General features: G+C 33.1%; 1 protein-coding gene and 1 long non-coding RNA gene across 2 annotated transcripts; both read right to left on the bottom strand.

The window, feature by feature from the left end:
- Positions 1-9,399: 9,399 nt before the first annotated feature.
- On the bottom strand, positions 9,400-9,746 carry LOC108333778 (uncharacterized). Its single transcript, XR_001832590.2, has 3 exons — positions 9,680-9,746; positions 9,526-9,591; positions 9,400-9,435 (listed from the first exon to the last, which is right to left on the bottom strand). It is a non-coding gene; the product is annotated as an uncharacterized LOC108333778 (long non-coding RNA).
- Positions 9,747-19,176: 9,430 nt separating this feature from the next.
- Positions 19,177-20,755, bottom strand: LOC108332628 (probable aspartic protease At2g35615). Its single transcript, XM_017567947.2, has one exon. It carries the CDS (start codon positions 20,712-20,714, stop codon positions 19,344-19,346), a length of 1,371 nt encoding a protein of 456 aa, XP_017423436.2. The 5' UTR covers positions 20,715-20,755; the 3' UTR covers positions 19,177-19,343.
- Positions 20,756-26,830: the final 6,075 nt, after the last annotated feature.

Genomic DNA, 26,830 nt, shown 5'->3' with positions numbered 1-26,830 from the left:
TTCAATATATATATACCCCTTATTTCACTTTTATCCAAGAAGACATATACATTCAGTACTTCCCCGAGACATCACACACAAAGAAATTACAAAGCAAGACAACCATACAATCTCATAATTTAAGATAACCATTGCAAATCAAGATAGTTCCCCGTACCTTTTTCGTTTTGGATAGTAACCGAATCAAAAATCAAAGGAATAAAATTTCAGTCGCTTGTATCTATATACAGATGTATAAGTCCTTAAGATTGTTGTAAAAAATGCTGACAAAATCACGAGCAGTATTTCCTGAGGCGTGTAGAGTCACTGTCCTTAAGGACTTATCCGCGGTGTATTGCGCAAGTCCCCCAGGATACAACAGGAACTTCTCTCAAAATTTATGAGGATCTTAGAACTAGCAAGGATCTCTAAAAAGAGTATAAAATAAACCCAGAATAATTTACCGTTGGGGCACTTAATAAAATGAATTTAAACGTTATTGGCAATTAAAGTTTTGAACGTTGCAATCCAACATTTTTCTTTTACATTAATTTAACATTATTACAACAATATCTACTGCATTAATGATAATAGTTAAAATCAAGAACACGAGGCAAGAGAAATGACAACGTTATCGCTAGGATGAAGATAAAGATAACTATGTAAAGGGAAATAATGCATCAATTCTTCACTCATGATAAAATAAAAGAAAACCAGGCGAAGAAGAAAAGTAAAAATAGAAAACAAAATGGAAAAGGATCATAAACACAAAACAAAGCTCTTCAAACGAAGTACTATGATTCCATGAGGCCTTATGAAATTGTAGGTGCACATCACATGATTGCACTTCATCAAGATGATTTTCAAATAATCTGAACTTCAGAAACGTGCAGCAAGAAAAGCATAAAAACAAAAGAGAAATGTGATGAAAAACATGAAAAAAGTATATAATATTAAAGGATACATACTAAAAGTTACATAAATAAATAAAGAGATATATATACTAAAAAACGAGAAAACCACAAAAGAGATAAAGTTGAGTTTGAGCATCACAAGAATAACTATTAAAATAGTCACTGTAATGAGCAAGAATTAGTTGTGCTTAACGCATCATTCTTAAAATTATTTTTTGTTGAATTTTGAAATCTTCCTACTAAAACTAAGATAACTAAATATTCCATCTTTAAAAAATATTATAAACTATTGATTAAAACAATTCGTGTATCATGTGGAAGTGAGAAAATAACGATGAGGTTTTCTTTTTATTGCAAGAGCTTTTTAACTTTTCATGACGAAGTTCTGAGTGGTCAGATTAAAGTCAAGTTAGAGTCAACAATACACTAGTGCAAAATAAGGTTTCAACGTTCCGTTCAATATCAGAATACGAAAAAATCAATAGTAAAAATGACCGGTGGAATTTTTATAAATAGATGTTAAATTTAGACGCCAAAATTTATTTTTTTTCCTACGTCATATGCTCATCAGACGTCATAGTTTTCAATTTTCGACGTGGATAAATTTCATTAAAATGTTTAGCACGAAGGTAAAAATATACCCACATATGACGTCGAATGACCTCATTTCAGACTTCAAAGGGCTATCAGAATATTACTTTTCAAACATTATATGTTAGTGAATTTATTAAAAATTTGGATGGGGTGAGAATTTATTCACTTTATCTTTGCACGAAACCTTCTTCTCTACTTAGACCCTTTTCAAACGAAGTTTTCAGCGATCAATACATGTAATTTTTCTTGCTTTTTACACAAATGCATGTTGATTGCTACTTTAAGTATTATTTTCATTTGTTTTGATCGATTGGTTACATGCACAAGTACTCTTTAGAGCATAGACGTGTTTCCCTTTCTCCCTTACTAGCAGCGTTACTTTATTCTAGCGACGAACCCACCTTCAAGAAGGTTAGTTTCGTTTTGGGTTTTTAATGAACTTTTGTTTTTGTTTTCGTTTTTATTGGCTATAAATTGGTTGAACTTGTTGGTTTTGTTGATATTTATATTGTTAAACTTTTTTGTTGTTTATACATCATATACATCGAAACTTATGGTAAAATTGAGAGTATATTCAAAAGAATCCCAAATGATTTAAATTTTTTTTTCAAAACACAAAAAAAGTCATGAGAAGCTCCCACAAAAACATTTAGATCAAAATTCAAAGTCTAAGTATTTGAAATATTTTTGCAAAGTTTAAAAAATACAAAATAAATTGATGAAAAATGGAAAATGGCCTATTTTTTGAAAATCTAAAAGGAACAACTGACTTTCCAAATAATTTTTAAACGTCATATGGACCCAAAATAAGGACTCATGGTGTTTCTTCCGTGAAATAGGGGTTTCAAGGAGTGGTAGAAAAAAATTCAACCAAAAATAATAATTATAGTTATCAAAACCAAAAATTACAAGTAAATAGTTAATATACACTACTCACTATAACAACATTAACTACCACTATTATTACTGTAACACCACTACTAACATAAGTAAGGATTGACATAATGATAACTATTTCTTCATTCTATGGGTGATGGTGCATAAAAATCTTTAGCTACATCCCCATGATTTTTCATATTTTTATTTGTGATGGATTTAGTTATGATTTTGATAAAATTTGAAAATGAGTTTTGAATATATGAAATGCTAAAATCGGGCTACATTTGCTAGTTTTATACTTTTTCAAGTTTGATAAAATTATAAAAATAATCATTTATTAAAAAAAATAAAGGAGGGACGTTTAGAAATACATTTTTAAATTTGAAGTTAGAATTAATCATTTATGACGTCGATTGATGTCTAAAAATGTCAATTTTTGACATCAATTAACATCCTTCGTTATGACCTGAGTGTTTTGGAAAACAGTAATGATTGAAAATAACATATATTAAAACTTTTTTCTATATAAGAAGTATGCTCGCATACAACATAAGAATACATTGTACCTAACTAGAATTTTGTATACACCTCATTGTTTGACTTTGAGCAAATTTCAATGACTCCTGAAATTATGTGTTCCATCTCTATTATCTTAATTCCTACCCTCTTCTATATATGCTTACCATGAAATATATCCAAGGTCAATTTTCAAGATATTTATTTTGAGAACTAAAACTTTCATTAATGGACGCATTTTTTCTAACAATATATATATTTCTCGTGAAACTATTAAGTTGAACTTTTAAAAAAAAAACAATTTTTTTATAATGGTGATAAATTCAAGTGTGGAGTAAAGAGTTTCAAGTTAAATAAAGATAAATGAAATATAAAGAAAAAAAAAAAGTTACAAACTCATTGTCATGAGATTTTTAATTAGAGGTGGCATAAAGTCTCTTATATATGGGTTTATGTATGATTTGGGACTTATTGAATACATATCTCCAAGGTTAGGCACCAACTATCATATGCACGCAAGTAATAATTGTCTGTCATTGAAGATTTATAGGCAAAATACGTTTGAAATAGATGAGAAAACTGTAATGTGTAAAAGTCACAAACACATTACTTGAGGTTTTAAGTTAGAAATATCTTTTATGTATAAGTTGATTTATAAGTCAAAACTAGTTGAATTTACATTTTCTAGATGGAAAAAAAAAATCACAAGAGAAACCTAAATTGAAAAATTAAATATATAAAAGAATTGTTGTGAATGACGCCAGTTCAACCTACTAGGGTTTGTTTTTTCAGAATCGAAATTCCTTTTTGAGTTTTCTTAAGAAACTCGATTTCCACCACTGTCATATGGTTCTCAGCTTCATCTTTCAGACACCTTAGTCGTTTGTTGTGAACGTTATTGAGGCGCTTCATTGGTTTATTGTGGAGGCGTGTGCTTGTTGTATCGATTTGTGTCGCGCGTTTCGTCTTCGGATTTTACGGTACAGGTTTTTGATTTTTTATTTTCTGTCTTAGGCTGTGTAGTTTTTGTCGCAATGTAATTTTTTGCTACATCGGTTTATTGATGTGGGGTTGTGGGGGACCAATCTCTGATTTTTGGGTTGATGGGAGGTGGGGTTGGTTTGTTGGTGATGTGTTCTATGTTGGAGGTGGGGTTGGGGTTGCTTTGCTGGTAACGTGTTTTATGTAGGAGCTTTATGTGTGGTGCGATAGGAAGCAGAGTAGTAAAAAGGTTGAGACTTTTGAGTTTCATTTTGACCCTAGGGTGTAGGCATGATACGGGGTCCATTTGGTTTAAAATTGGGGAGGTGGTTTTTTACACTTTTGAGTTTGTTTTTGTCGCTATGCCGTTGACTGAGGTGGGTTTTTAAGACCCTTTATGCATGCATGAGTTGAGTAATGAGCTGCAGTAAGTGGTTATGTTGTTAATCCTATGTGGTTATTTGTAAATCTGGTTTTGTACTGCCGTAGAAGTTTTTTATATTCAATGAGACAATGAGAGCCTTAGAAACAATGAGACCCTTCACAACCTGCTAAGCCAGTGAGCTTGCAGGACAACCTTTTCTTCCACTCCCAAACAAAATCAGATTGCAATATTCTCCCTGCAGTAGCTGGTTATCTTGTTAGTCGGATGTGGTTATTTGTAAATCGGTTTTTGTACATCTATAGCAGTTTTTATATACAATATCAATGTCCACATTTTAAAGTGCAATAAGTGGTGTTATGGTTAGTTATGCATGCATTAGTTAGATACATTGTATTTTTTGGTACAGTAAGTGGTCAATGTTCAAATTTTAATATCACGATTCCACTTTATGCATGCATTAGTTTGATAAATTGTATTTAACCAATTTATTAATTTGAACATGTGACTGTCAAGTGAGATACATAGTATTATACAATCAATTTTATTTTGTTTTGTTAAATTTGCAGGATATAGTGATATGGACAAAGAAGTCAGTGAAATGGTAAGTATGGTGTATATTTATTAATTTACTATTAAATATGCACATTGTTGTATTGAATTAAGTAACATATGGTTTGATTTATACTTGCAGGCCTCACTTAGAGTTAGGCATCGAGTCCAGACACAACATATAGTTCAAGTGAACGATTGTCTATCATCCTTTCAAAAGGAACGTTTAAAGTCAACACCTTTCAAGTGGTTGGTGGATATGGTTGATGATATGGTTATTTCTAGCCCTATTCTTATAGAGTTAATCAGTATGTGGGACGTGGTTCATAAGGCATTTAGGATTAGGGAGAATTTAGTGCCTTTTAGAGTTGATGAAGTTTGTTTTTTTTAGGTTTACCTAATGTTGGTGAGAGTGTTAATTTAGAGAATGATGTTGGTGGCATTGTCAATGACTTGTTTAAGGATGAGGACATCACAATTTTAAGTATAATGGAAAAGATGAAGCATAAGACATTTAAATCCAAAAGAAGTGTTGACATGTTTTGCAGGTTGTATATTTTGTTAGGTTTTGGAGCATTTTATTTTCCTAGGAATAGTAATGTGATAAACAGTGTCCCTTTTAGTAAACTAGATAACATTAATGATCTAAATATATACAATTGGGGTGATGCTGTACATGGTTTGATAGTAAGTAGTTTGAATCGGGCATGCAATAAATACAATAGCAGATCTTACCACGAAGTTATACACATGGCTGGGTGTGCAACAGTTTTGCAGGTATGTTTATACATTCATTTATTTAACTGTTACAAAATAAATAATGATATTTTTTGAAAGAGATATAACTATTGTAATGAACTTTACAATTGTGGGTTGTTGAACACATCAGTTTGTATCATCTTGATGGACGATGTATTTATCCCCGATTTCTTCATTGGGTTGTTATTAAAGATAAAAGGAAAAAAATCAAATTAACTTTTCAACAAATAGAGGTAATTCCATACTTTTTTATATAATGCTTACATTTGTTGTGTTATTTTGATTAATATGATTTATTAGCGTTGTTAAAATTTCTATTTTGTTTTGAAGATATTGTGGGAATGCAACTTGTCTGAAGAGCAATTACAAAATGATGAAATGAAGGAATCACAAACTTATGGTGGGAAAAGTAATCCTGAGTCAAATGATGAGAACGTAGAGTTTGCTAGACTTGTGGAAGAGCAGAGAGTATTGAGGAGAAGAGTTGACAAGCATGCAGAACGGCTTGATGAGTTACAAATGAAAATAAGACGTCTTGAAGAACAAGTACAGAATGAAATGCCATATTTTAATGATGGTATGGAGGGACCATCCACAGCTGACAAAATGAATGATTTAGCTATTGTCAATTTTGTGGATGTGGGAATAGAGGGAGCTTCGAGACAGGACAACATTGATTTTAGAAGTGTTTACACCACCTGCACTTCATCACTTTGTAATGATGCTGATGTGTAAGTTATACATAACTCAATGGAACCAAAAATTCAAAAAATTATGTATAAATGTTTTTATGATTGAAATTTATGAGGAATTTGTTTTGTATATAGAGCGCTTGTGGAGGTGTCTAACAACATCTTAACCAGAGGAGACTTGCAATGCTTTCGACCTCGTGCAAAAATTGATAACATCGTAAGTTCAAATACCCGAAAGTTGTTGTGTAGAAGTACTATGTGAGGAGTATATAGAACGGTTAAGATTGAAAAATGCTACATTATTTTATTATAATGAAATATAAATGTGAAAAGGATATTCAGTGATTGGTTATGAACTTTTGGTGTAGGTTATGCTGTTTGCGACTGCGATGCTTGTGTTAAATCAATTGCATAAATCAGGAATGATCAGTCGATGTTGTTTCAATCCATTTTTTGCGGTACATTAATTATTCATTGATGTTTGACCTTGGTGAAGTACGTATGTTTGAACTAATGTTACTGATGCAATTTTTGTAGACAACGATCATTGAAAGAATGAAGATTCCTAAAAAAAAAGAGAATTATTGGAAGCAATAGATTACCATAATTTCTTCCAACCTCAGAGTTGTTCATTAAATCATTTGTTAATTTCTGAATTTGTAAGTACTTCAACCTATACCTTTATCATAACATGTGTTGTTCACTATATTGATGGTTGTGGTTGTGGTTCTATAGTTGTTTGTGCCTACTGTGAGTGATGACCATTGGTGGTGCTATTGTGTCAATTGCCAATCAAGGGAATTTTTCATTTTAGATTCTCTTGGTCATAAGAGGCGGACCAGATATGGTATTGACAAGGCAATGGTAAGAGAAGTTATTTTGTAGACTTGTTATTTTGATGGAAGTATTATTTTAGAGTAAAAGGTGTACAATATTAATGAATGTGTTGAATACAAATTTACAAGGTCGGTTGTTTGCAAGAGTTATTCAATATGATAGATAATGAAGCAAATTGTAAGGAGCGACAATTGAAGGTCATTAAAGAAGATTTGCCAATTCAACCAAATACGTTAGTGACCTTATCCATAACCAATGTATTAGGTTGTCTCATATGTGATCCATCTAATATTAGTTTAATGTGTAGGTATGATTGTGGTTTGTTGGTGATGAAATATATGGAGTTATGGGACAACCAACCTAAATTTGATGGCAAAAAAATGCCCGATTACACAACGGTTGGTCTTCTTTAAGTATATGTTTGTATTGTTTTATATGGTTTTTGAAAACAGGTTATTAATTATAATATTTCACAACTGTAATATCAATGCAGGAGCAATTACAACTTATTCGACAACAAACGGTTTGTGATTGGGTATTACATGAAGGAAATATGCATATAAGTACAGTAATGAAGAACTGTGGAATGCTATAGCAAATGAAGAAGTCATGAAGTAGGATATAACTTGTAATGATGTTGGTGGAATATGATAGAATATGAAACAATTTTTGTTATCGTTTTTTAAGTTGTTTACTATGTATAATGAAGGATCACAAATTGCATTACTTATGCACTAGTATCACCAATGTCCAATGTAGTTCCAGGAGGTGTTAAATGACCAATGTCCATTTTGTGTACATAAGCTATTAACTAAATTAGCAGAAGATGCAGTGAACAAAAGTTATTGAGCAAATAACCATATAAAACTTAACAGATAACCAGTTACTGTACGAAAAATATTTGACATTGAAATTGAAGTTGAACACTTGTATTGTTGTACATAACCTATTCAGTAAATAACCGAATAAAGTTGTCCATATATCCAGTTACTGCATCAAAGAATTAAAACTTTGATATTGAATTTAACCAGTAATATTGTTGTACAAAATAAAATTCAGAAATAACCACATAGGTCTAACAACATAACCAGTTATTGTAACCAAATCAGCGCCTATGCATGACGTGACCGAGCGCTCTGTACACGTGACGAGCGTCCAGCTGACCGAGCGTCCAGCGTTTCAGCACATCACCGTGTCGCCCAGGACGCTCGTCACATAGCGAGCGCACTCACATTTCATAGGAAGTTGACGGTCGTCGCCCCCTGCACGCACAAGAGGACGCTCGTCCACAGAATATCAAATTGACGCTCGATCTGCTAGTGGACGCTCGTCCATACGTCCGTCGCTGGCACATGGACGCTCGTCTAGCGCTCGTGCAGACGCTGGACCAGATGGACGCTCATCCAGACGCTCATCCAGAAGGACGGTTGTCCAGACGCTCATCCAGACGCTCATCCAGAAGGACGCTCGTCCAGACGCTCGTGCAGACGCTGGACCAGATGGACGCTCGTCCAGACGCTCATCCAGAAGGACGGTCGTCCAGAAGTGGACGCTCGTCCAGACGCTCATCCAGAAGGACGCTGGTCCAGACGCTCGTGCAGACGCTGGACCAGATGGACGCTCGTCCAAACGGTCATCCAGAAGGACGGTCGTCCAGAAGGACGCTCGTCCAGACGCTCATCCAGACACTCATCCAGAAGGACGCTGGTCCAGACGCTCGTCCAAAAGTGGACGCTCGTCTAGAAAATTGGACGTTGGTCCAACGAGACAGCCGTGACTCAATAATTGGACCCTTGTCTTTAAAAACCAGATCTCGAGTCCAGAACCAGAGAGTTCTGACGGGGAGGAAACCAGAGGACGCTGCAGCCGTGGTGGTGTAGAAAACCAATTCAATAAATAACCACTTGTATTGTTGTAGAAAACCAATTCAATAAATAACCGAATAAAGTTGTCCATAAAGTTAAACACTTTTAATTTTCACCAAATGAACTTCATATAAAACTTATAACATAACGAACATTACATAACCACTTAATGCAACAACAAATTGTTCAACATAAGTTAAGTAGTTCACAAATTTTTCTAAATAACACATCCATGTAACCACGCACAATATTCGACTACAAACAACAACGATAAATCTGAAATACAGGCAACGAAATTATGAAAGTTTTAAAGTTGTTGCATTTATATTGTTCTTCTTTCATCCAGTGCCTTCAGGTTTGTGAAGAGGTGGAATCAATTTCGATAGAATGTCAGCAACGGAGCGTGTTGGAGGCTTGTTGGTATCAATTGGTATTGATAGACGTATGAGGTCATCAGTTGGGCCCCCAATATCACTTCCAAAAACCTGCACAATCCGAGAGTATCATTTAAAGTCATAGAAAAGTTTACAACATATATAACAGTACAATAGAAAATTGTTCACAAAAATCTTTACCTTGACAATATTCCTCAGAGTTATGTTAAGATAGTATGTTTCACGTATTGGTGAAAAAATTGAAACCTGTAGAAATATTATTGGTGGAATCCATATTTTGATGTGGGAATATAAGGTCAATAGCTAAGTGTTTATGAAAATGAAATATACTTACATCTTGTAGGATTATCACACTTCCAACTTTTAAGTGTACACCTATTTCAGGATGATCAATGGCCTTGTGGTGAACACTTGCTTTTACAGTCCCTGTTGGATCCTGTTAAGAAAGAGGTTCATTTATCACAATAATATTTGAAGATGGTCGTCAAAGTAAATATACATCAACCTACCCGAATTGTTATTTTCATGTCACCCAATCCGTTATGTTCACAAGCTTTAACAATACATCGCAACAAAGATAACTTAGAAGTTCCTCTCAATGAATCAAGGGTTGAGATATGCTCAACCTCATGTTTAATCAACAATCCGGCAAATGAAATGACTATTTCGATAATCTTCCTAAAATAGAAAATTACAAAAAATCTATCAACATCAACTCCCAATTAGGGTATTTACCGTGGATGTCAATGAATTTTTCAGCCCATAACCAAGCATTGGAAGTGAAGTCACGATCAAAACTAGCTTTAGCTATGTCACTCAAAAATTCTTGTGTTGGAATGTTTTCATTCACTTGTCGGTTAAGCATAGCTGCCTCAATGACACCAGCAGGGCCCGGGATGACAGTGTCATTAGAATTGCAACGGCAAATAAAACTATCAAGATCACTTTCATCAATATCAAGTTCTTCCCATGGCTCCATTGCTCTCGGTTGCTGTTGACACAAATAAAATTGAACAAAAAAATCAAGTTCACCAAACTAAAACGATGTATTCCCTAAATCCTATGACGTGTGCATGAGAAAAACACAATTTCAGAGGATGTATGCAGCAAAAGTAACCCTAACAATGGGGGGAAATTTCAAAATCGGGGAGACAATAACGAAGGTCGGTGTTGTTCTTCTAAAAATTATAAAATGAAGAGGATGTGGCCATAACCAAATATAATCCATAACCAAATAATTAGTTGGGGGTGACGGAAATGAAACCTTAAAATTGGGCATACCAGGAAGCGCAGATATTGTGCGTCCGTTCCAGTGAAATGTTTCGTATTCCTACCCAACCAGAGGTTTTAATAAGAGAATTCTGCAATTACATAAATGCCCTTATGAAACATTAAATGTGATTGCTTGTGGTAGAAGTCATGCAATCACTGTCTATTTAATGTCTCTGCCAAAACTTAATGACCCACACACTTTTTTCGTTTTATGATTGAAATAAAAGGTAGAGACAATGTTGTTTCCAACACAATGAAGTTCAAACCCAACCGTAAACCCTAATATTGGTAGGAGAGGAGATGACCGAATGGAGAGAGCTCATACTCATTTATTGAAGTGCATTAATCTCAACAACCATTGCAGTTTTATTGAATAGGTAAGTTATTACAACTTTCCATTCAAAGTAAGAAACATTTACAGTTGGCCAGAAGGTTGTTCACTGCCTTTATTGTTGGGAAATTATATTTGTCATTTTCTTTGTGTTTGTGATATTGTTCTTAGTGTCATCTTTGAATTTATACCCCTTTGAATGCATAGACATGGTACAATGGTGTGTAATGTTCGGTGTGACAAAAATCATTGCATAGTGTACGTTTCAAAAGATTTAACGTTACAGTAAATGGTTGTTTCCTCATTGGTACGTGGTTATTTGTTAAACTGGTTATGGACATATAGAAAAGTACTAACTTAAATTAATGAAGACGATATTAAGTAGTCCAATAATGAACAATAAAAGGTTTACTGAATTAATGTGCTTAAACAAAGTCCATGGACATTATACATGCATATTTGGATGATAATCACATTGATGATCAACATTTAATGTGCAGTTGATACGCGGGTCGCACTGCGTACAAATTTTATACAGATTAATGAATGCATTATAGTTAGGAAGTGACTCCTAGGTCGTCTCTCAAGGACCAATTTTTGGGGTTCAGTCTCAAATCACACACGAAAGGGGGGTTTACAATTTGTTTGAACAGAAAATTAAATTACTGTGAAAATTAAACTAAAACTGTAAAACAAAATTGAAACAGTAGAAATTAAACTGCTACAGTTAAAACGAATTTACAGTAAAATAAAACATTAAAATTAATTCTGGAATAGAAAACTAAAATATAGAAAATGAAAATACAGTAAACAATAAATACAGAAAACAGTAAAAACAGTAAAAATAGTAAAACAGTAAATTTTAGAAAACAGTAAAAAAAAATGAAAATACAGTAATATAAAACAGTAAAAATAAATCTGGAACAGTAAAAACGAAAATACAGAAAAATAGAAAATACAGAAAACGTAAATACAGAAAACAGTAAAAAACAGAAAACAGTAAAAACAGAAAAAGAAATTACAGCAGTAAATAATAACAGTAAAAGAAATAAATACAGAAATTCAAAATCAGTAAAACAGTAAAAGCAAAATACAGAAAACATAAAATATAGAAAATAGTAAAAACAAAAAACAGTAAAAATGAAAATACAGTAAAAAGTAAAAACATAAAACAGTAAAATTCAAATCTGAAAACAACATCAATATTACGGCGGCAAAACATTTAGATCAAAACTACAGCTAATAATTTAACGTGCAATAATCAACAACGCAGTGTAGATAACAGTATAAATTAAACGATAGGCAAACAACGACAGAAATTATATCGCAACAGAAATTAAATTACAACAACAAAATAAAGGCAGCAAACAATTCTAGAATTTAACAACATGAAATTGCATTGAATTTAAATTGTGCATGAAATTATTACAACAACCAACACAGTTAAATTAGAACTTGCACACCGTTTTGGCCTCAAATTTCTACTGTGCATTCTTCACTGTTGTTCCAGTCTCTGCCGTGAATTTTCCAGTGTCCAGTTCACTGCAGCAAAAACCTCACGGCCCTCTCACTTCAAGCTCTCCACTCTCTACTTCTACACTACACTAAAATACTGAAACTGTAAAACTTAACTATTGGAAGCTTTCTGGAAGAGAGAAAGACTCTCCCCAGACGTGACCTGCACTCTGCAGAACCGGGACTCCTCCTTTAATTCTTGGAGGTCTTTTCTCCCATGGCTGCCGTGAGTGTATCTCCATCTGTCAGTTCCACCTTGGTCTCCCATTAACTTCTTTTAAATTCATTTCTTGCATTATCCATTATGTGCCGAATAAAATAAGGTGGGGCCTTCCATTTTTTAACTTCTGCATGCTCTGCACCGAGAACACCATGCTACCTTTCCCTCTTCTGCGCATGCTGTAGTGGAGGTTGTGTGTGTTGCCACTGCTCCCAGTGCATCCAAGCTTGCTGGATTGAGATACCTCAACGTAGGTGGCTGCTCATTCTCCTTCTCGGTTGCTGCTTGAACTGCTGGATGCGTGTTTTTTTATGGACGTTGAGGACCAAGAGCTTCCCTGGTTAGTGCTGGATGCTCTTCTCCTCTTCGATGGTGGCTGGAGCTGTTGGTTGGCATCTACTGGACGTTGGTTTTGCTTGTTGAACGCTTGGTGCTGCTGGAACGTGAGGCTCCTGGAAGAATGAAATCATGGTTGCACGTGCATGTCCTCTTGCTGTGTGGTTTTTCAAAGCTGGCTGCCATGAGCTATCTTCTCACGGTGTTGCTGCTGGGAGTTTCATCTCCTCTTCGGTGGATCTCCAGCTTGGAATGAGATGCGTTTTTGTTGTGTTTCAACCAGCCAACACCGTGACAGAGAGCTCCAAGCTGGACGTTGCCTGCACCATTCTCTGCTTCACGTGCTCCTTTTCTCTTCTCTGCGTGAATCCACACGAGCCAGCTGATGTTGGATATAGAAGGTTGTTGGACGCTTGAAGGACCAAGGTTTCCCACCATGGTGGCGGCTGCACCAGCTCTGGACCGAGACTTCTTCTCCTCCAAGTGTTGTTGGATGCTTCCGCTTTGGGCCGTGGAGTGAGTTGTTTGCTGTAATGGATGTGCTGGTCTTGCTTCTCCAAAGAGGCCGTGTCATGTGTTGGTTGCAGCTCTTCCTCTCTGGACCAAAATCTTGCTGGACGGAGCTGTTGCCATGAAGAATGGAGGAGCTTCTGCTGGATTGCTGGGAACGTGAAGACTTCTCTGCTAGACCGTGAAGGCTGCTGGACTTGGATGCTTAATGTGTGTAAGAGTTGCCTCCGCCGTGTGAAAGTAGCAAAGGAACAGAGCTTCTATTCTTCTAAGAAAAATAATGGACCATGTGTTTCCTTCAAATTGGAAAAGAACGTGACCCCCTTCTCTTTTGTTCCAGAGAGTGATGGAAAGCCAAAATGAATTTTCGGGAATGGGTAACTGTGATCTCCACTTTAATTCAATGTGGCCCCCCCTCCATCTTTTCACACTTCAATTTCATTATGTGCTGCATAGCCGTGGCCCTCCAATCTGCACAACACTCTTCTTTTATATTTTTTAAGCCATGATATTCTCTGACTCCCAACTCCTTTCACATGCTCCACTGTCTGCTGAACATTTCACTGACGCGTGAGCAATGCTGTGTGTAGATTGCTGCCAAAATAAATTCTGATGGCCATGCAACATATTGTATTTTGCAATCCCACATGTGCTGTCAATTTTTCTCAATGTGGTGGCCCTTCATGGTTTGCACTAAATTGAATTTGCCGAATTGAGTTGGTCGTGTGTGTTGTGGATGCACCAATAATTTTGCTTTAAAATGAATGACTACCCCTTTCACATTCAAGACCATTTTCACGTTCAAATCCATGTGCACTTTTGGATGCTGCCATATTTCTTTGTAAAAGAAAATCAAGTCCATTTCCCAAAATAAAATGTGCAGTACATCAAAATAAATCTCCACCTCTCGGTCCAATTATATTTTTTTTTATTAAACCTTCAAATGTACCAAATTGTATTTCCAAAATTTCTCCTGTAATTAACAATGCAAATAATTAGCTCAAATAATTCAAATTAGACAAAATAAGAATTATTGGTCAATTTAAGCACAATTAGTAAAAACGGGGAAATACCGGACAATTAAGCACAATTCCCCGATTAATTCTAGCACAATAAACTAAGTGAAGTGTATAAAATATTGATTCATCAGCAGTAAATGGTTATTTTGTCATTTCTATCTGGTTATTTCCTCTACTGGTTATGTACAATTATAAAATTTCATTTTCTTCAATATGAAGAACCATACTAATTAGTGCAGTGAGTAGTAATCAATTTTTTATTAATTAAATGTAGGAAAATCAGGTACATGGATCATACAAATACATCTTTGGATGATATTCAAATTGATGAACAACACGAATAAACACAAGAAGAATTAAATGAGAACAATGTTCAACCTCTCTCAATCGCTCCAACAATTGGAATGGTTTTTGAAACTGTAAATGAAGTGAAGTTATTTTATAGACAATATGCAATATCAAAGGGTTTTGGAATTCGTACAAGGAGTTCAAGGAAGAACAACAAGAACGAATTATGTTACTTCATGATGGTGTGTTCTAGGACTGGAAAATATGTCTCCGCCATTCCCCCTTTAGTCTAGGGTTTCCGAAAATAAACCAAAAATATAAAGAAAGATAGACAAATTATGAGAAAAGAAGAAAGGAAGAAGAAACTCATACTTTATATTCTTCAAACGGTACAAAGGGGAGAAATTAGAAAGGGGACAAACCTTCCGCGCTCCACATCGATGACGTCCGGTACGAACTTTTCCTTCGGCTTCACCTTCGCTGGTACAAACTTTTCCGATCACGTCCAGCCTCCGGTGGCAGCAATGGAGTTCTCCTTTTTTTTTCTCCCTCGATCTCTCTCGTTCTCTCGTTATCTCTCGTTCTCTCTCAATCCTAACCCTAGCTCCAACTTTCGAAATTTCAAATCCCACACACGACACTAACACAGCAAGTGAAACGCAACGTTTCATTTACTTTTTTATGAGCCAACTCAGCACCAGCCCATAAACTGAAATGACCAAGCTATCCTTCACGATGTTGACAATTATCGGGTCACACCGCGTGTCAAATGAATGTAATTTGCTTTAACCGTGTCAAAGAATCATTTTTGTATTTCAATTTCGACAGTAAAATTTGTCTTTTATGAGCTTTTGACGTCATAGATATGAAACTAATACCTTTAAATCTTTTATGAGATGTAAAATGTGGAAACATACTTTGAATATGAGATAAATCAATTTAGGAAAAAAGTATTTACATTATATACCAATATAATGTAAATAATAAATAAGTAGAATAAAAATATGTGAAACAAAAGGTTTAAAAAACAAGAAGTAGAATTAGCAATTATTTTGGACTTTTAAATTTTAATAGAATACATCTTTTTAATGAATTAGCCAACAGGAAATTTTTTTAAAAAAATTATATAATTTTCATTAATTAGCGCATAAGAAAAAAAAAAGTGTTTACATATTTTTAATTAATTACCCAACACAAAAGAAAAAAGAAAGTCTTTATTCATTATCCTTTGCTTCATTGATCCCAGCATTTTCTGAATTTTTATGAAAAGTTTAGAGAATTTTCATTTCTTAACATTTTTTCTTTTTTCGAAAAGTATATAAATAATGTACAAAAAAATAAAATATTAAATATGAAGATTTCTTATTGAGAAAAATTGTAGAGGATTATGTTGGAAGGAAACTTTAGAGAAGGAAGTGTTTGAAAATTAGAAGATGTTAGAAGATTTTGAAAAAAAAAAAGATATGTTGTAGTATTGAATGCTTCTAATTTTTTTTTGCTTGATTACAAATTATATAATAACTAGTGACACCTCTTTAATCAAGAGTTAGAATCTTGTCACACAACATTAATACAAATATTATTACTCATTGATTTCTAAAACATTCTTATAATTCTAAACTTACACTAGTGCAGTAAAGGGAAACGACAACGCTTATTTTCGCCTATCCGCATTGGTCATGCAACCGAGGTATATACTGGCGAGGCAAAAAGCCTATCACTTTTTGCCTTGGTTTTAAACAGAGGCAAATGTTCATTTTTTCACTTTTTTTTTCGCCAGACTTTTGGTCTCGGTTGCTGGTGAACCGAGTTAGTAGAGGAGGGCTTATGCCTCGATTTGGAATTGAACCGAGGCAATAGAGAGTTTTTTTTTTCTTCAACCTTTCTGCAATTAATATGGGAAGACTTCTACTCTATTGTCTGTATCCTACTGTCTCAACCAGAGAACATTAGGACTCATGCCTTGATTTCTTGACCAGGTACCGAGTTTGTTTAAACACAGGTTGAGAGTTTTCAACTAAAAAAAATTCTGTATTTCTACTACAAACAAATCTATACTTTATAACCAAAGCTTATACAAAGATATGTGATAAATATAAGAAAAGAAAAGGAAGCATAAGGGGTAAATGAAAGAGCAAGTGCAATGAAGGGAAGAATCACATAATGAAGAATATGATCCAAATTTGTTGACTTGAGGTCTGTCTGTGCAGTGTTGTATCCATGATAAGTTTAAGGAGACTTGTTAGACTTTCTCCTCAACACAATAATCCATGTGATGACTTCCAAGAATAAGGCAACTAGACCTAACGCAATAAGCACTCCAGTGTAAGTAGTTTTCCATTTCTCATTAGGATGCAAGATAAGCCCCTGAATATGTTGATGATTCCCAAGATAACCACAGTGTACCCAATGTTGTGGTGATTCGCGTTCCATATATACCTGTACTTGTGAGTCTTCACTAAGAACAATGCAAAAATCACAGAGCTAACATTGTTAAACTTCATCTTTATTGGATTAAGATATGAAGAAGAAGCAGAAGAACAAGAGTAGACTTACTTATAGAGTGGCAAAGCAAAAGAGGGCAATTCCAAGATTGCGATGCACACTGTACTGAACCCCTTCTGATTCGCTTCCAAGTTTCATACCAATTCCTCATTCCGAAATTAGAAAAAAAAATCCCCATTTCACTTCCAACTTCATAACACTCCATCGCTACAACGAACCAGGAAGCTCCCTTAGAAACACTTGCAAGCAAGCCGCCACAAGTAGATATGTAGTGTCCTCCAGTCCATACTCAATCAGCAACACCACGTCATCCATATTCAAAACTAGAGAAGCCAAATGTGTCTCACAAGCATGCTTCATCTCCTCACAACAAAACTTGTTTGAAAAAGAAAGCATCTCAAGAATAACATTAGGAGGGAACTCACTCAGCCTCTTGGTTCTACTAAAAATCTCAACAACCATCATTGCCTTATTTTATGCTTTCTGAAACAAAAATGGGCAGGGCCCAGATCCTTTTTATTAGGGTTTCTAATCTTCAGCCAAGAGCAAGAGAAATGGGAGCCTCTTTTTTCGATTATTTCTTCACATAGCAAAAAAAAAGAAAAGGAAACAACCACGAAAGCAATGATGACAGAGGGCTTCGACGGCTAGAGGAAGATTTTCGGTCTACGGCGGCGACGACATTCAATTAATGGGTGAGAGGGTAGCGGCGACTCGCAGTGAGGAGTTTGACGACAAGCGTCGCGGTGGCGACGACGGAGGGCTCGCCGATCTGGAGTGGCTTGGCGACAAACGCCGCAGTCAAGGGCAGCACCCGCCGTAACGCACGCCCTCAAAGGTCCTTGGGTGACCGACTACGTTTTGCGGGTTCCGTAGTGGTGGTGTCTTTCGTGAGTGGTGATGACCGGAGGAGGAAGGCCTCCTTCTTCAGTGCGCTGTGGAGGCCATCTCTGACGTACAACATGAACTCCGGCGGAAGGATTTCGCTGACTACCGAACGGATGACCATTGTAGTGGCGGCCATCAATGCCGCCATGGAGAGAGCCGCCTTGGCGGTGGCGAGGTTTGAATCGGGCGTTGAAGAGGAAAAGAAGGACATTGTGGCTTATTGGTTTAGGAAAGAAATGGTAGTGGCTTGGTTTTTATCCATTGGTATATATTGGGATGCGTTTAGCGTTTGGGAGTGCATAATTTTCAAAGGGGAAAATGTAGAGAAGGAACAATGACTAACTCCATAGCCTTGCAGACCAAGATAAAACATCAGAAATAACAACTTATTAACTCGGTTCTTTACTTAACAGAGGCGGAAACCTCCAAAATATTTTAAAAAATAAAACTATTAATACGCTGGTGGGCAGCAGATGAAAAGTTTGGGGTTTTCTGCTTCGGGTGTTCTCATAACCGAGGCACTAGCCCTTTAAGTATCGATTCCTGGACAACCGAGGCATATACTTTCCCTAAAACTACGAAATAGTCATTGCGCTTTTATACGCTTCGATTTCAGTAAAACCGAGGTGTATACAGCGCATTAAAAAACCTATTTTTTACTAGTGTTATCTAGAAGCAACTTATAAATAAACATCTTTAGATATTTTTGTACATCATTCTAGAATCCATCTAGATAGGATTTTCTAGAATTGTATTTGGACCATTTTCTAATTTTGAACTTCTATTTTATAAGCCCAAAATCAATTTACATTCCTAAATTAACCCAATATTAGTTTAGTTTGTTGCTTCTAAAAGTTAACTCTTAAAGAATAACTCCTGTGTGAATATGTAGAACTAGTTGATTCATAGGAGCTGATAAATAAAACCATTTCCAAATTTAACACAAAATTCAATTCAGATTATAAGTAGAGGCATCGAATATCACCGTACATCTCAAAGGGCAGTTCCTACATAGTTAAGTAAAAGACTAAAACAAAGAACACAACCTATTTCTTATCGAAATGCAACCTAGATTAAGAAAACAATGTAAGGTCTGGAAGGATAACTAAGGCAGTTAATAGATGCTGCAATTGGTAGGAGCAAAAGAAACTTTTCTCGCCGCAAGGTCATACTCCACTTCAAAATTAATCTGTGCCCAATTTCCAAAGATAGAAATACCAGTGGTGGGTACCACTGTCATGCAAATCAAGTTGTTGTCCAAGGCAATGAACATGTTGTTAGGGTTTAGCACAACATCAGCCCCAGTGAAATGAAAGACAAATTCAGGGAAATTCATGCTAGAAGGGTTTCTGACACAAAACTCAAATGGGTTTGGAGCATCTTCAGCAGCCTCCACATTAAATGCTTCCTTAACAGAACTTATGAAATCAACATAGATTCTCTGTTCAAGATGTGTCAGTATTGGCACTGAATCTATGATTATGTTGCCACCAGATTGACCAGTCAACACCTTTTTTTGACCAACAGTTATACCCTCTAGGTTGAGGAGATAATAAGAGGGCAAAGAAGGGTTGATTACGAAGGGAGTGGACACAACTCCATTCGTTGGTGATTGACTTGGATAGCTCCCAAATTTCAATTTCCCACTTGAGGTTGAACTAAAGGGAACCATGCAATAGGAAAATTTGTGGCCAGTTTGCTCACCAAGTTGTGAGGCAAGTGATAATGGGCCTGGGCCAAGGCCCACAATGCCATTGGCCTTGCTGCTTATTTCAAAGGTGAAATTGCTGTAAAAGGCACATCCAAAAACGGATTCGGGAAAGGTTGCAGCTTGGCCCGTAGTTGACCCAAAATTAACAGTGTCAGAGCCCAGTCTCCCAATGGTGATTGAACTCCCACCATATTGTTGAAGGTAAATGCATTGCCTAGAGTTCCCACAATCACGTTTGTTTTGGGGGATCAGTGTGCATGCTTGTGAATCGCATGCAACTTCCATGTACGTGGAAGATTGAGTTGGATCATACAAAGGCGCATCTTGCGGGTAACATGTTTCACAAGGGGAACATTGCACCCAAGAGAGATCACTCCCTGTGTCAAAAATTGCAAGCCTTTCAACTTGTGGGGTGCCTAAGGAGAATCTCATGAGGTATTCACCATGGTCAGGAACCGGAGTTATGGCACTTTCAGCAGACGAAGATGAGGAGGAGGACGAAGGTGGTGAAGGTAAAGATGGTGATGGTGGTGATGGTAAGGGTGATGATGATTCATTTTGACCTATGAAGTCAAGTAGTTTGGATCGAGCAATTGATCGCATTGCAGCACTTTTCACTAGCTCGGTTTGAGTCATTTCGGAGTTGTACAAAGGGGACATGGGAGAGTGGCGTGGGATGAGATCAATGCTAAAACCCATTAGGGTTTTGCTAGCATCAACCGACAACACACTACAAAATGAAAAGATTAACGTTGTGAGCACAAAGGGATGCATGTTTGCGAATTGAAAGAGGAAAAGGATTGATAGACCAAGAAAGTGGGAAATAGATGATTGAGAAGAGTACCTTGAAGTGCTTCTATTTATAGTTTTTTAGTTGTATCTATCTAGTGAGCTTTTTTTTTTAAGTGACAAGATAGTTTTATAGTTTAATGAAACAAAATTTTGATTCGTGCAATATCTTTGAGTTACCTTTTACGGTGACTTTTTAATTGTGTTCCGTAGTTATTTTGTCTTGTTATTGTCTCGTTGTGTGGACGGCACCGAGCGGTGAGATTCTTCAATTTCGGTGTTACGTTTTGTAAACGCAAAGCTGCAATTAATATGTGACAATTGAACTAAATAAAAGAAAATGTTGATATCAAATTAAAAGAAAAGGGATGTGTCAAGCAAATTTTTTTAGTATAGCAAAGTAAAAGTTAATTTAATGAGGAGTTAATCAAACTGGCTAAAGAGTTTTTTTTTTCTTCTTTTTTTACAGTGATTTAGTTACAAATTATTAGATATATTTGGATGAATTTTTCTATGAACAATTCTATAAGGAAAAAGAGAAGAAGAAATGAGATGGGTTTCTTTATAATCTATAAAATTTAGTTTATAAATGGATTAAAGTAAGAATTTTTAAGAAAGTTATACAAGAAAAATTCCAAGAATATTTATAAATAACCATGTTCAGAAATATTTATGTCATATACTATAGTAAAAATCAAAATTATGATTTTTTTTTCTCTTATTATCGCTTTGGTTTTACACTAACTAAGTATCTCATTGGATAAAGTTAATTAATTATACAATCACATCAAGGTATTTTGAATCGATCAATGACCAAAGTTTAAACAATGTTATTTAGTATGAGATTCATTTTTATATTCTCACATTAATAATTACCTTCTCATACTTATCTTCTATAATCTATGTATAACTCATGCAATCGCCTTTATTTTTTTCTTAAGTTCTCCACGATGTGTCCTTTTTCACACTTCAAGTCGAAAATTATTCGTGACTTTCTTTCGTGTTTTGATTTTTTCTTTTTCTGTTTCATAAAAGATAAATTGCTCTCATATACTTTCCTAATATAAAACAAATTTTATTATTTATGTGTCTCTTTTCTCCTCTTAATTTAATTTATGTTGTATAATGGGGAAAATTAAAAAGTAAAATAAAACAAATATAGTTTTGGCCTCTTTAAAATATTTATGATAAAATATTAAAAAAAATAGATTTTATTAACTAATCAATTATATACTAGTAAAATAATAAGTAATAATATGATAGTCATATTAGATTAATTGTGTTGAACCTTGAAAACAAAGTTTTTAACATCAAACTAAATTTGACTTATTTTAATTTTATAGGATAAAAAAGCCAAAATATTTGAGGTACAGAAAAACATATTTTATCTCAAATGTTCATTACCCTTTTATCATGTAAATATCTCCTTTAAAATATTATTACGAAATTATTACACCCAATATTAATATTTTTTTCCGCATTTTAGAGTTTTCAAGACAAAACACAAATAAAACAAAATAATTTAGGGAATAAAAGCCTCTAACCAATATATTAGAGAGACCGAAATCAAAACTAATTTTATCAAAAGAACAAAGTGGATAGACACAAAGAAAATAGAATTTATCGAGATACAAAATTTATCAATAATTATAAAAATCTATTGATAAATCAAAACTATTAATGTATTATCTAGAGTTAAAAGATTGTATATAAAATATTTGTCGAAAAAAAAATTAATAGATAAAGAAAACTATCAATGATTAAAATATGTGTATAATCATCTATTAATAATTATTAACGGTCAAAATTTAGTGATAATTATTTGTCTTTTTTTTTTCTCTTCTCTTCTTCCTTCATAACCTTTGTTACTTCTACTTTCTCTTTCTCCTTTTCAACTTCATGGTTTTCATTATGTCCCTTCATCACTACCGCTATAGCTTTAATTGTGGTTACTATTGTCATAGTTGTATTTGTTATTACTATCTCTTCCTTGTTCTCCTCCTTTATTTTTCTTCCTCTTCTTCCTTTTTCTCCTTGTTCTCACTTATCTCTAATTAATTTACAATAAAATATGGTTTAGCAAAAAATTTGGTTTCCAATTATCAATAGATTAATTGACAAATTTTCAAAAATTTCAATTACCGACAATTGTTTTTAAAAAAATCTATTACCAATGAATTTAGCAACGAATTTTAAAACAATTCAATTATGAATTTTACCCAGAATGGTCAAAACTTAAAGTGTAATTTTGACTCCAATTTTCCTAACAAAATTTATCAACAAAAATATATGTTAATATTAAAAAATTTCAAATTTTGATAAATTTTAATTAAATTGATATTAAAACCAGAAAATCGACCTAATTTGATATAAAAATTAATTTTAATTTATTTTTTAATTTTTGTAGTACATATATTTTATGTGTGATATATGTGTTAGCTTTTGAATTTGTTTATGGAGTGTTTTATGTATTTGTGTTGTGATTAAAAAATTTATTTTAGATAGTAGTTATTTTACTAAATATGCTTTAAAATTTAAAGTACATAATCACATCATCTTTAGCTTTATTTATTATTTTATATAGGATACTTTATTATGACCCAACTATTATCTGAATATTTCAAACTGAAATCATTCTTAAACTGGTTTTTCAAAATTCTATATTTTGCCAAAAGATATAAAGTAAACTCATTTTTATATTTTATCTTCGGCTATATAAATTACTGAACGAATCCTTGGTTTAAAAATAAATAAGTTAGCATCAAAGCACTAGTCACATGAAAACATTATAGCCAAATTTGTTATATAATAAAAATCCGTAAATGGATGTCAAAAGCCAGTTTCTTATTTAAAAAAAGGGGGCATTTCCAACTTGATTGCTTTTAAGTATAAACTAAAAGGCACGAATAAGCAATGTAAGTTGAATGTTAGTAAATTTTAAGTGTAACACAATAAACTATGAAGAGCCACTATAATGCAACATTCATGACTTTTAGGGAATAAATTTAAACCTTAATTTATTTTTAAAAAAATAAAGTGCATGTTTAATTATTACACTAATCCCAAAAGACAGAAGGAAAACATAAAATTTAATTATTACAATAATCACCCTTTAAAATTTAAATACAAACCTTAATAAATGTGATGAAAATTTTGCATCTCAACTGTGTTAGCTCATTACAGTTTCATTGATAAGATATGAAATTTTTATAAAAATAAGAAAAAAAGTATAAAAAAACATGAAGGACTAACCCTAAACTCATTCACAAATATAACAACTTTCAAAAACTAACAATATAAATTGAAAAAGACAAATGAAGTATAAAAAAAAGGAAAAAACTAATACTTTAATTCAATATTAATTTATAATATTTATAAATACAAATATGATTAAAAGATAATACTTTACTAATGATAACTATTTTTTAATAAAAATAGTCAACAATAAACTTATTGAACATTTCATTTTAATAACATATGATTAAAAAAAATATCAACTTACTTATGTTAACATTGGAAGATGCTACCGTAAAATCTTTCACCAAAATAAGCCTTCTCTGTACAACTTGTTCTGTGTATAAGCAAGTCTTTGAACGGTTTAAGTGTACTCACATATATAAAGAAATAAAAAATATAAGTGGATCAAGCAACTATAATAATTAATAGTGAGATCCTTATACTATTATATAATATAATTTAATAAAGAGATTACTCCTTTTTGCTGTCCACATTTTTCTCAATTTTATCCTTCAAATAATCGTTTTTTTTAATTTAACTATTTTTTAAAATTTAACCATTTTTTAAAATTAAATAAATAAAAATATCTACAAAATAAATTAAAAATAATCATTTATATTTATTTTTATAATTATAACTTTATATTTTTTGTTATTATAAAAAAGTGAGGCATGTGTGTTTTTACTAGTTTGTATAATAAGATAGTGGTGATGGTAATACAAGTCACTAAAAATAATATTAATATCAATTATATAAGTAAGAAAATTTACCATTAGTCAATTACTAAATGACTCGTTTAAATTATTTGACACGTGTCAAAAGTCGGTGTCTTTATGTTACTTTTTTATTTTATGGCAAATCAACAATTTTAGTCTAACTATTATATTTGTTATGTCATTTTATATATATATATATATATATATATATATATATATATATATATATATATATATATATATATTATATTTTCAGGATTACTATTTTTTCATTTTGATGGTCAACCATTATACTTAATGGTCAGAAGAAATGATTGATGAAAACACTTAAGATGGTTTCTCACTATTTTTTCTTTTTCAAGTATTTTACTTTTATGTTAAACCTAATTATAATTTTCGTGTGGTAATTTTAAAAGAAAACAAAATTTTCAACTATGTATCTTGTGCTTGTGCATTTTATTTTATTATTATCGTATTTTTGTTGTTAAAGAACCAACTTTTTCATCTTTGTATCAGTCCCTCGAGAATGTATATATATTTTTCTTTTGAATGAACTTTCATTTTCATTTGCATCATGATTTATGATTATTGTTGGTTTGAAGTTTGTTTTGTTGTCATTTAAGTTATCTCATCTCTGTTCATGATAACGTATTATGAGACAAGTTTCTATTTTGTGTTTGAGTTGTGTTTTTTGCTTTTGTATAATGAAATTTATTGGTTTGAAGTTTGTTTTTTTGTCTTTTAAGTTATTCCATCTTTATTGATCAACATGTATTATGACACAAGTTTGTATTTTGTGCTTGAGTTGTGTTATTTAGTTTTATATGATGAAGTTATTGTTGAATACAGAATGTATTTCTTTTGTCCAATATATTTTACATATTGTTCTATTGTGGTTTGTGTTTACAAGGGCATTTATTAAATGACAAAGAAGAGAAACCTTAAAGATATTGATGGAAGAAGAGAAACCTTAAAGATTGTTGTCAGAATCATATATTTATGGTTTGTTGAGAATAGCGATTCCAATATATATATTGAGATGATTCTTATTAATCAAAAGATAATTTAATCTATCCATGCATGACTTTAACTTTGGATAACATATATTAAATCTTAATTGTATTTATACATAATATGATAAATGATTTCATGGTCAAGGTGATGTCATACCTACCATGGTTAAGAAGAAAGATTTGGGTTTGTAGGAGGACAGGATAAAGGAAAATGAAAGTTATATAATGCATAATTTCAAAATCTTAAAAAACAAAGATCAATTTAGTGTATGTGACCATCCCTTTAATCTATTGTTCATAGGAGCAACATCTATAAGGCCTAAATCCATTGTCAATGTACCTTATGGAGGTTTTCAAGTTCAAAAGTTTAAAGGACATCATTGATGGAAACTACTCTATTGATTTGTTATATGATTGAGTACAATGTACTGTCGTGTTTCTGAATTGCTAGATGTAATTTCTTGGTCATATTGATTTCAAATTATTTGTTCATGTACTTTTTATTTTTTACTTTTAGATGTAATTTGTATTGCATAATTAAGGTTATATCATGTACAATGTTAAGAGTAAAATGATGAAAAATGTTATATTTGACCTAAGGGATTTAAGGTTAGTTAATATCATGTACATCATTTCTATATTTAACATTGCATAATTAATCATTTAATTTTATAACCTATTAACCATATAGTAATATTATAATTTGTTGCACTTTGTGGGATTTGTATTGTGCGAAATTGCTTAGTAATTTAGGACAAGTCAAGTTTCAGAAAATTATGCTATCATTCTCACCTAGGTTAAGATAAAAGTTGTATGTTATTTATGTAATTTAGGTTTAATTGCTTTTTTTTTTTCCTAGTTTCGGTACATTGTGTCAAGTTGGTCAAACTTCTTAAAAAAGTTTCAATTTTGTCCTAGTAAAACAGTTTTAATTTTATCTTGGAAAAAAATTTTAATTTTGTCCATATAATATAATTTGCCTCAATTAAGTACTTTTAAATAGGTGTTAACTTTTTTTTTCTCTCCTATGCTCTTCTGGAAACCAACAGCTCTTTGTCGGTGCTATCAATACTTCAAAATTACTTCTCTCTTTATCAGTAAATACTTCAAAATTACTCCTCGTGGAAATTCAGTT

This window comes from Vigna angularis, chromosome 11 (genome assembly GCF_016808095.1).
Source record: "Vigna angularis cultivar LongXiaoDou No.4 chromosome 11, ASM1680809v1, whole genome shotgun sequence".
NCBI lineage: Eukaryota > Viridiplantae > Streptophyta > Magnoliopsida > Fabales > Fabaceae > Vigna > Vigna angularis.
Note: the sequence above shows the minus strand (reverse complement) of the source record. Positions and strands in the feature narration are given on the sequence as shown.

Bases quoted from the DNA above. Each gene is read 5' to 3' on its own strand.
- LOC108332628 (XM_017567947.2), bottom strand. From the start codon at position 20,714: ATGCATCCCTTTGTGCTCACAACGTTAATCTTTTCATTTTGTAGTGTG.